The 11,819-nt window shown below is 31.0% G+C and overlaps 1 protein-coding gene and 1 long non-coding RNA gene across 11 annotated transcripts in view; one reads left to right on the top strand and one right to left on the bottom strand.

Annotated features, from left to right (window-relative positions):
- Positions 1 to 4,673, bottom strand: part of LOC107635012 — a 7,819-nt gene extending 3,146 nt beyond the window's left edge. The window contains exons 1-4 of one of the 10 annotated variants that reach the window (XR_002361822.1): positions 3,870 to 4,673; positions 1,307 to 1,384; positions 743 to 1,225; positions 562 to 702 (exon numbers count right to left, since the gene is read on the bottom strand). Coding sequence is in view for 5 of the 10 variants with exons in the window: in XM_021121815.1 (XP_020977474.1) it covers positions 3,700 to 3,773; positions 3,870 to 4,287 (492 nt within the window). In the remaining 5 variants the exon portion in view is untranslated. Of the gene's footprint in view, positions 1 to 561; positions 1,226 to 1,306; positions 1,385 to 1,480; positions 1,844 to 2,914; positions 3,614 to 3,694; positions 3,774 to 3,869 lie in introns of those variants that run through there. The other 9 variants (XR_002361818.1, XR_002361820.1, XR_002361819.1 and 6 more) reach the window with 9 other exon arrangements.
- LOC110271279 lies at positions 4,860 to 6,174 on the top strand. Its single transcript, XR_002361834.1, has 2 exons — positions 4,860 to 5,365; positions 5,864 to 6,174. It is a non-coding gene; the product is annotated as an uncharacterized LOC110271279 (long non-coding RNA).

Below are 11,819 nucleotides of genomic sequence, written 5' to 3'. Positions count from 1 at the left end.
TAATAAAAATTTATATGCAGTTGTATATATTTATAGTAAAATTAATAATTTAAAATTATTAAATAACAATTTAATTAAACATATCAAATTATTTAATATTTATCAATTAACAGGTTCACACCAAGATAACTATATCTAAATCATTATCATGTACACGTAGAATTTATGCTTAATAGGTTTGAGGTGTGTGGCCCATAACTAGTAGTTATATAAGATTATGTGCTTGTTTGGACGCCATTATTTTGTTAAAAAAAATATCTTTTTTTTATTAAAAAAGATTTTTTTATTTTTTGGCGTATTTGGCAAATTTCTAGTAGTAAAAGTAAAAGCATTAGAAAAAATAAAAAAACATCTTTTTTGAAAAACTGTAATTTACATCTTTTTTTTAAAAGATCTTTTTTCCTTAAAAAAAAGATGTTTTTCATGTAATAAATAAACAAAAAAGTACTTTTATATTATTATACCCAAATATAATTGATAGATAAAAAGTGGTCTGTCTAAAATCATCTCAAGTCTTTTGAGTTTATCTGATGTACCATTTAATTTAAAGCATTAGATTAAATTGATAAACGATCTAATGGTTTATATTTAATTTATTTAAATTTATTAAAAATTACATCAAAAGATACAAATCTTTTGATATTTTAAAATTCTCCCCATATAAAATTTGAGAACTAAACCCTAATTTTAACTACTTGTTGCCTTCTTCCTCCTGGCCATTATCCTCCGCTTCTTCCCCTACCTTCTTCTTCACCAGATACCTTCATGTTTCAACTCAAATTCTCAATTTCATTCAAATTCCTTTGAATTGTTTCAGACATTTCTCAAATCCTTTCTCAACCAATTCCAAATCGCAATCACTTTCCAAAATTATTTATAAAGTCAAAATCAAACCCCTTTAACTTCAATTCAAGAAAAACCACTTTTTATAATAATCAAGTAAATGACTTTTCCAAATCCATTTCTTATCAACAACCATACTTCACTCAAACAATCAAACACCCAATAATTCAGTCCAACAAGCAATCACATCCACAAGACAAATATAATCACACAACTCTGTAATATAAATTAGATTTTAAGAAAAATCCCTACCTCGATTGCGATCTAACTACGAGATATAAACTCTTTTTCTTTCGGCTCGCATTCAGCGGCAGCTGCAACCGCAGTTCCGTTTACTTTCACAACAACTTTTACTCCAACCATGCAATTACCGAAACTCGACCTAGAACGTCAATATCACGAAATTCTCAATAATTCATAGCAAAATAATAGCAGTAAGGATATCAAGGTTAAAATAACTTACTGCAGCTATAGAAAACACAACGATGGAGCAGCAAAGAACATAATCAGGACCTATGCATCTGTCCTGATGGCAGTAACACTATTCCGATTGGTAAGGCAGCAGGGATATCAATAAAATCAGAATAGCGGAGCAAAATAGAAATAGAACAGATTCAAGAAAGGAGGAAGCAGTTACCGGTAAATCTGGCCTGGTTCCGACAACAGCGTATAGCCGAGTAACTTGCAACAACCAAAACCCAATAAGACAGAGGCTTCAGATACGGTCTCCGGCGGCCACGGACACGGTTGCGCGACTCAAAACAGAACCAGGTAGAGCGGCGGTAGCCTCCAGCAACTCCGGTGAGCTTCCTCAACGACGGTGATGGCAGGAGCTTCGGCGGTGCTAACTGAGGCTGGACGGCAGCAGGAACGGCGGCGGTAGCTTCACGCAGCACGGCGGCGCCTATCCTTTCCCCCACCGCGAGCTCTCTGTCTCTCTCTCGCCCTCTGTTCCGATGACAGCGACGATGGCTCCCTTCGGCGACGACGACGGCGCGAAGTGCTGCACTCTCTACTTTTTCTGGAGTGCACTAGCTTTCGCCCACAAATTTGAAATACATGTAAACCGCTGGAGATGAAGCATTTGGAAAGAATCGTGGAAGGGGTTCCACAGTTTCTGTGAGGATGCAAAATATGCATAAACCGTGGAAGGAGTCCATCGATTTATGCACGCACCAAGTCATACTATATATACCAATCCAGAGTGAGTGGTGTGATACTAGAATGTCATTTTTATTTCAGTAATTTACCCTTTTATTTGTTTTATGTTTAAAAAATTGAAAAGATTCTAAAATAATAGTCCAAAATAGGGAGTATATTTGAACTTAGTTAAAAGAAAAAGTTGAGTACGATAGCCTTTGATAGAGAGACAGAGATTAAGAGACAGAGATTAAAATAAATATCAGTATTCTATTTGGTACAAAGTGAGAGACAAAAATTGAAAAAAGAATGAAACTCTAATTTAATTTGCATAAAGGGTAAAATTGAAATTAATTAATTGAAATGAGAATATTTTAGGTATAAAATATTATTAAAGTTTCAATCTCTATCTCTAAAAATTTGAGTCCCCTGTGTCCCTACATTTTAGAAGTACTGAAATACTGAGATTTTGGGAACAGAGATAGAAATTTTAGTACCAGTCTCTGAACCAACAAACACGATACTGAGTGTCAGTCTTCCAGTTTCTGTCTCAGTACCTCAAAGCAAACGCTAGTTTAAGTGCATGTTTGGGCACCATTATTTTGATAAAAAAATTTTTTTTATTAAAAAAAATCTTTTTTTAAAAAAATCTTTTTTGTTTTTTAACGTGTTTGACAAATTTCTAATAGTAAAAGTAAAAACATTAGAAAAATAAAAAATATCTTTTTTGAAAAACTGTAATTTACATCTTTTTTTTAAAAGATCTTTTTTCCTTAAAAAAAAGATGTTTTTCATGTAATAAATAAACAAAAAAGTACTTTTATATTATTATACCCAAATATAATTGATAGATAAAAAGTGGTCTGTCTAAAATCATCTCAAGTCTTTTGAGTTTATCTGATGTACCATTTAATTTAAAGCATTAGATTAAATTGATAAACGATCTAATGGTTTATATTTAATTTATTTAAATTTATTAAAAATTACATCAAAAGATACAAATCTTTTGATATTTTAAAATTCTCCCCATATAAAATTTGAGAACTAAACCCTAATTTTAACTACTTGTTGCCTTCTTCCTCCTGGCCATTATCCTCCGCTTCTTCCCCTACCTTCTTCTTCACCAGATACCTTCATGTTTCAACTCAAATTCTCAATTTCATTCAAATTCCTTTGAATTGTTTCAGACATTTCTCAAATCCTTTCTCAACCAATTCCAAATCGCAATCACTTTCCAAAATTATTTATAAAGTCAAAATCAAACCCCTTTAACTTCAATTCAAGAAAAACCACTTTTTATAATAATCAAGTAAATGACTTTTCCAAATCCATTTCTTATCAACAACCATACTTCACTCAAGCAATCAAACACCCAATAATTCAGTCCAACAAGCAATCACATCCACAAGACAAATATAATCACAGAAATATATCTTTTTGCATCAATATCTATTTATCACAACTCTGTAATGTAAATTAGATTTTAAGAAAAACCCCTACCTCGATTGCGATCTAACTACGAGATATAAACTCTTTTTCTTTCGGCTCGCATTCAGCGGCAGCTGCAACCGCAGTTCCGTTTACTTTCACAACAACTTTTACTCCAACCATGCAATTACCGAAACTCGACCTAGAACGTCAATATCACGAAATTCTCAATAATTCATAGCAAAATAATAGCAGTAAGGATATCAAGGTTAAAATAACTTACTGCAGCTATAGAAAACAAAACGACGGAGCAGCAAAGAACATAATCAGGGACCTATGCATCTGTCCTGATGGCAGTAACACTATTCCGATTGGTAAGGCAGCAGGGATATCAATAAAATCAGAATAGCGGAGCAAAATAGAAATAGAACAGATTCAAGAAAGGAGGAAGCAGTTACCGGTAAATCTGGCCTGGTTCCGACAACAGCGTATAGCCGAGTAACTTGCAACAACCAAAACCCAATAAGACAGAGGCTTCAGATACGGTCTCCGGCGGCCACGGACACGGTTGCGCGACTCAAAACAGAACCAGGTAGAGCGGCGGTAGCCTCCAGCAACTCCGGTGAGCTTCCTCAACGACGGTGATGGCAGGAGCTTCGGCGGTGCTAACTGAGGCTGGACGGCAGCAGGAACGGCGGCGGTAGCTTCACGCAGCACGGCGGCGCCTATCCTTTCCCCCACCGCGAGCTCTCTGTCTCTCTCTCGCCCTCTGTTCCGATGACAGCGACGATGGCTCCCTTCGGCGACGACGACGGCGCGAATAGTAACAGCTGCGGCGGCGAGCTTCATCTGCAGCGAGGAACGGCGTAATAGCATCGTTCTTCTTCTCCTCTGGCTCGTGGTCGGCAGCGACGGGCGCGAGGTCAGTGGCAATCCGCGATGGTGGCGACGAGCTGGAGGACGAACGGCGGCAGCTGTGGCAGCGGTCTTCCTCTCCCACCAACGCTCTCTCTCTCTCTCTTGGATCTCCCCTTCTCTCGATTAGCAGCGGCGGCGGCGGTGGCAGTGACACCCATCGCGCCGGCTCCCTCTTCTCTTCTCTCCTTTTTTTCTTTCTTTCCTTATTTTCTTTTGTTTTCCTCTGCCGTGGGTGTAATAGGGGAAGGACAAATGGCGGCTAGGGTTAGATACAAAGGAGAATTAGGGTTTAATTTGGGACAAATATGAAATTAGGAATTTTTAGGCAAATTAAAATTTTGTTAAATTTTAATAAAATTAAGAGATATTATATTAAATTAAATATAAAATATCCATTTTTAAAATACCTTTTCAATTTCAAATTTATAAATTAGTTTCAATTAAATGCTAATTAAATAAAAATTGGAGACAAATAAATTAATTCTCCTTTATTTATAAAATAAGGTTAAAAATATAAATATCTGAAATTAAGGCATATAAACACTGAATTTTTTTAAATGAATTAATTCTCTTTTATTTAAATGATTTTTTTTTCACCAATACTGAATTGATTACACTCATTTGAACACTTCTTCCTGTAAGGGAGCATCAAAACCGCAATTCAGGCTGGGTCAGCATTGGCATTCACCTCTGCATTGATTGATTTCAGAGGTCAGAGAATAAAACATGATTCTCATAAGGAGTATGCTGCCTACAACTCTGCATTGATGAAAACTATTAAGGGTGCAACAACTGGTTTAATTTCTGGCACCCTCTGGGTACTGTTGTTGCCACCTGGAATCATGTTCCTCGTGTTGAGAGAAACGTTGCTCGTCCAGGCCTCATAAGAACTTTCAAGATGATGGGCAACTATGCATTGACCTTTGTTGTCATAGGAGGAGTCTACATTGGTGTTAAGCAGTTGGTGCAGAACGCTAGGATGAAGAGGGATCTTGTCAATTGTGCTGTAGGTGTGCAACTGTTCTGGGTTACAAAGGTAGCCTTTTGCTCCAAACTATTTAGCTCTGTTAGACCATAATTTTTATATGTTAAATCTATATCTTATTTTTTTTGCTGTCTTCGGTGATCTGTTTCATTCAGATCCAATAATACTTGCTTGATAGCTGATGTTATGTGAACTTGAACCTTATTTTTTTTTTTTCGCTGACATTTAGTTGTATTCCCTTATTTTCATTATTTTTCGGTGAAGCTCCTAAGTTGTTCGTTTTCCATTCCAACCAAGAAATTTTCTTGTTCTTAAAGCCCACAATGTCTTGTAGCCATAACTTAAGGCCTAAGCATAATGTATCTGTTAGCGGTTGTAGTTCAAATGAAACCTTTATTGCTAACTAATTGAAACTTTTCTTTTAATTAATTTCTGGAAAGAATGAGAATTATAGGATGCCATGATAAAGTTAGCTGTATTTTTCGTTGCTTGGGGCTATGTTAGTTATTATTGTAATGCTTATTCAGCCTTAAAATTTGTTTTACATAGATGGTTGGTCAGTTAATGTGCCTGCAAATACTGGCACTGGAAGAAGTCAATATGTGAATGCTGGAGAACTAAGTGGCAGGCTGGCAGCACTTCTTCACATACTTAACAAGCTGATAAACATAGGGGTGTTAGCTTTAACACTGATTTGATACATAGTGATCTTATAGCCTATATAAACATTGTGGGAGCATAGAACTAAGATATATTTTTTCCTATGTAAATTCTCTTGCCGGTACATATTTATTTGTCGCAATCGGCCAAAACCAAACCCACATTTAGTATTTTGAATGTTGCTTCTTGTGCTTCATTTACGGAGTGTTATAAATTTATTGACAGTATTGTAAATTTATTGACAGAATTACTTATTCAATCGCAGATAGTTATACAATAGTCTTAAAATAACATAGCCCTGAATGTTCTTAACTTTTGAAATTAATTTCTCAAGCTACACTTATAAAATAGTTTCAATATAAATTTATCAAACGTCTATATTTTGTTATTTCCTTTTAATGATTTGTTAGCGTTTAGAAAAATGAAAATTTAAAATTTCATGCTGACAAACAAGGCTTTCGAGTTACATTTTATAATCATATGTTAAGGAAAGTCTTATTAATTATTATGCTTTTTTTTCATTAATTCCAAAAAAAAGTATAGTCTAATTTTGATATGTAGATAGTATCTCCCAAACCTTGTTTCACTTTTTATAAAAGAAAAAGCTTAAAATTTCATGTCGACAAACAAGGCCTTTGACTTACATTTTATAATCATATGCTAAGCAAAGCCTTATTAATTATTATGCTTTTTTTTCTCATTAATTCCAAAAAAAAAAGTATAGTCTAATTTTGATATGTAAATAATATCTCCGAAATTGTGTTTCACTTTTTATATAACAGAACACTTGCAAATTGTAAGAGTAAACACTTCAATATCATAATAAAGCATTGCTGTCATTTTAAACCAATTAAACAAAATAGAATAAGAATAATTTGACACTAAATAATTAGACCTTTTGCATGAATATGGAACTGCACTAGTTTTCATGAATTAGACCTTTTAAATTCTACTTCTCTATTAAGTTAAACATTGAGAGGGCGGAGACCTAACATGGTGTTTAATGTTGGCCCCAATAGTGACTTACCCTACTTGTTTAATGACCCAAATAAAAGAGACAAAAAAATAATATGTTTTTGTCATGCTTGTATATAATAACTAATAAGTTAGGGTCTAATTTTTGTACAGCGCACTTATTTATCGAGATGTAGCATCCCCATGTAATACCTTTTTGACCGTGACTAAAATGATAAACTAACAGTTCAATACCACATTCAACACTAGTGAAACAACTTTGTTTATTTTTGACATTCAATCAAAATAGATACAATATCATTTTCTTATTTTTTATTATCATAATATTTTTTTATAAAAATTCACTTGTAATTATTTTTATGTAAAATTAATAATAAAAAACATCATGAATTAAGTTTTACCATCATGAATCTATCTTTATTCCTCATCTTTATGAGACCTAGATAAAACATTAAACTTGTGCTTAGCTAAATCAGATCAAACATTGGTACTTTAGTTTACTCTATTGATCGAATGACATCCATTAAAGAAAAAGTGATGTTTCACCTAAGAAGGATGAAGCTTTTGGTTGTCCATCATGTGATTTCCTTCAACTGCATTTATCATATTTAATTGTGCTAGTTGTTTAGTGCTTTATGTAATTTATCTTGGGTTGGAGCCCTTAAACTATGGCGTTTTCTTAATGTGTTTCCTTTACATTTCTTGCCCCCTCATGCTGTACTTTTGCATTTTCAATTGGAGAAAATTGGAGAGAAAATAGAGGAAGAAAAGGTACAGCATATAAAAGATGAAGAATTGGGGTTGGGGTAGTAGAAAGAGAGAGAGAATGGTAACAATTCTGGTTGCAAAATGCGAAGTTTTTTAATCATAATTTTAGAGTCATTTACATCAGTCTCCTAAATTTTTAATATTAAATATTTTAAGTTTTTAAATATAATTTTTTTAATTTAATTTTTATTAAATAATATAATTTTTTAATTTAATTTGTTTAATTAAAATAATTATTTTAAAATTTTATACATCCAGCCTCCCATTTGCACTAGTCATTTCACTCATTTGACTCATTTTTCATTGGAAAGGAAGAAATCAAAATAGATAGAAAAATGATATAAACGTGCTTTAGTTTAAATACTTTTATGAAATAAAACTTTCACGGTATAATTTATTTATATACTACCATATTAGTTGTTATAGTTATTTTCAATTTTATTATGTAAAGGTTATTCAAAATTTTTAATGTGATTTATTGATAATATAAAATAGTTTTAGATTTTAGTAGATATCAACATATGATATTCATGGATATATTTAAAAAAAAAAGTTAAGGTTTAATTATTCTATTAGTCTTTATAATTATATTAAATTTTTAATTAAATTTTTATATTTTTTAATTTTGTCAAAAAATTAAAATTAACAAAATATTTTTTCTAAAAAATATACAGTTAAAAATTTAATTATATTTTTAATTATAAATATTTTTAATTTACAAAAAATTATTCAATTAATTTTAATATTTTTTATATTAGGAATAACAAAGAGTATAAAAAATTAATTGAAAAAAAATATATATAAAAATCTAATTATAAATTTGATAAAACTATAAAAATTAACAGAATAATTAACTCAAAAATTAATCACTCAAACATGGTGGATCAACACTTGTATTATTAAGTTAGACACTGAGGCGTAGGGACCTAACATAGTGTTAAATGTTGATCCCAATAGTGCTTCTTCAAGGTACAATTTCCCTCCACTTGTTTAATGACCCAAATTAAACAGACAAGCTTTTGTCATGCTTGTATATACCCCCTGTAATACCTTATTGACAGTGACTAAAATGATGAACTAACACTTCAATACCATATTCAACACTAGTGAAATAACTTTGTTTATTTTTGACATTCAATCAAAATAGATACAATATCAGTTTCTTATTTTTTATTATCATAATATTTTTTAATAAAAACCCACTTGTAATTATTTTTATGTAAAATTAATAATAAAAAACATCATGAATTAAGTTTTACCATCATGAATCTATCTTTATTCCTCATCTTTTTGAGACCTGGATAAAACATTAAACTTGTGCTTAGCTAAATCAGATCAAACATTGGTACTTTAGTTTACTCTATTGATCGAATAGCATCCATAAAAAAAAATGATGTTTCACTTAAGAAAGGTTAAACTTTTGGTTATCCATCATGTGGTTTTCATTCATCTGCATTTGTCATACATAATTATGCTTAGTTGCTTAATACTAATTTTAAATACAAGACAAATCAAGAAAAAATTAAAATATTGATCACTTAATATTTTTCTCTAATATCACGCTTAATGAATCTATAAAAGATAATAAAACATGGAGAAAAAAATGTTTTTCCTTGCACTTCTATACTAATTAAGGAAATCAAGGAATAACTCAATATTGATAGTTGTTGGAAGCACGTTAGTTCTTGACATACATTAATTGATATGTCCACAGACAAGGACATATACACTATACAGACATATTTTCTTATTTGTTCTTGAATTTTATTGGTGTCACAAGTAAACATTATTTATGATATTCAAAATAAATTGATCTTCATATATAACTGTTAAAATTATTGACATAGATTAGGAGGAAGAGGAAAAAACACTGGTTAATCAAAGCCCTCCTTATTGTTAACTTCTCATTAACTTGAAAATCTTGAAAATTAAATGAAAACTTCTCATACCCCTCTGAAGTGGTACCCAACTTTCTGCAGGATGGAGCTTTGCTGTTGGCTTTTTCTTTCTTTGTTTCCGTACTCTACCAAAATATAGTAATAGAATAGTATAGAGGTATTTAAAAAAAAAACGGTATTTAAAATTTTAAATCAAGAAAAATTAATGTGAAAATTTTATTTTCTAATTTGTAAGAGTTAAGAAGTCAATATTTTTCCACCAATACCAGTTAATTCTTTTAATTTTAAATTTTAAATTCTTAAATTATATACCGTAAATTTTAATTTTAAATTACCAATTCTCCAAAAATAAAAATTAAAAAAATAATTAAAAAAATTACTATTATTAACTACTTAAAAATTGGTTCTTATACTTTTTCAATTTGTAAAATAAAAACTCTATTTCAACAACTTTTAAAATATAACTAAGCTTGAAAGAGAAAATTGGTGATAAAAATAGTTTATTAAAAAAAAAAAAGTATGAGAGAGAGATAGGGAAAAGTGTCATACATTTGAGGTTGAAGCAAAGACTAATGTTGCATGAACACATAACAAGAATAAACATAAAACAAAGTCTGTGCTGAATTTATATTAGGTGTCGCCATGCATGCAGCTGAATCTGGCAAATAAGATGAATAACAATATTAAGGAAACAAATTTTCAAGAAACTGGCACATGTAATTTAAATGGATCAAGTTTGCCTCAACACAATGGACTCTCAAATAAATCTTTGACTACTCATTCCAGTGGCTAATATTTTGACTTTGAATTTAACCTTAGCTTGTGCATGCAAAAGTTCAACGCCTAAAAAATTTATCATTAAAGTAACAAAATAAGACCAAAATAAATACAATACTATTTCTATATAATGAATATTATACAATACAAAGCAAGACCAAAAATTCTACGAGAGGATGGCAGCAGCGACTCAGAGATAATGTCGAGGTGAGGCTTCTAGAGAATAAGACGGCAGGGTCTGCTAGTACTTGTGTGAGTGGGGGTGGAGAGCTTCTGATATGTTGCTGCAGCGTGTTGGTTGGGAGGGGGAGGGATTTTTATTTTGTTTAACAGAATATTTAGGTGATTTTAATATTTTTGTGACGATAGAAATTTAGTCTTTTAAATTTGATAAGTATAAAAAATTAATTGAAAAAAATATATATAAAAATCTAATTATAAATTTGATAAAACTATAAAAATTAACAGAATAATTAACTCAAAAATTAATCACTCAAACATGGTGGATCAACACTTGTATTATTAAGTTAGACATTGAGGCGTAGGGACCTAACATAGTGTTAAATGTTGATCCCAATAGTGCTTCTTCAAGGTACAATTTTCCTCCACTTGTTTAATGACCCAAATTAAACAGACAAGCTTTTGTCATGCTTGTATATACCCCCTGTAATACCTTATTGACAGTGACTAAAATGATGAACTAACACTTCAATACCATATTCAACACTAGTGAAATAACTTTGTTTATTTTTGACATTCAATCAAAATAGATACAATATCAGTTTCTTATTTTTTATTATCATAATATTTTTTAATAAAAACCCACTTGTAATTATTTTTATGTAAAATTAATAATAAAAAACATCATGAATTAAGTTTTACCATCATGAATCTATCTTTATTCCTCATCTTTATGAGATCTGGATAAAACATTAAACTTGTGCTTAGCTAAATCAAATCAAACATTGGTACTTTAGTTTACTCTATTGATCGAATAGCATCCATAAAAAAAAATGATGTTTCACTTAAGAAAGGTTAAACTTTTGGTTATCCATCATGTGGTTTTCATTCATCTGCATTTGTCATACATAATTATGCTTAGTTGCTTAATACTAATTTTAAATACAAGACAAATCAAGAAAAAATTAAAATATTGATCACTTAATATTTTTCTCTAATATCACGCTTAATGAATCTATAAAAGATAATAAAACATGGAGAAAAAAATGTTTTTCCTTGCACTTCTATACTAATTAAGGAAATCAAGGAATAACTCAATATTGATAGTTGTTGGAAGCACGTTAGTTCTTGACATACATTAATTGATATGTCCACAGACAAGGACATATACACTATACAGACATATTTTCTTATTTGTTCTTGAATTTTATTGGTGTCACAAGTAAACATTATTTATGATATTCAAA

Source organism: Arachis ipaensis, chromosome B04, assembly GCF_000816755.2.
Source record: "Arachis ipaensis cultivar K30076 chromosome B04, Araip1.1, whole genome shotgun sequence".
NCBI classification, from domain to species: domain Eukaryota; kingdom Viridiplantae; phylum Streptophyta; class Magnoliopsida; order Fabales; family Fabaceae; genus Arachis; species Arachis ipaensis.
This window is presented reverse-complemented; position numbering and strand designations above follow the sequence as displayed.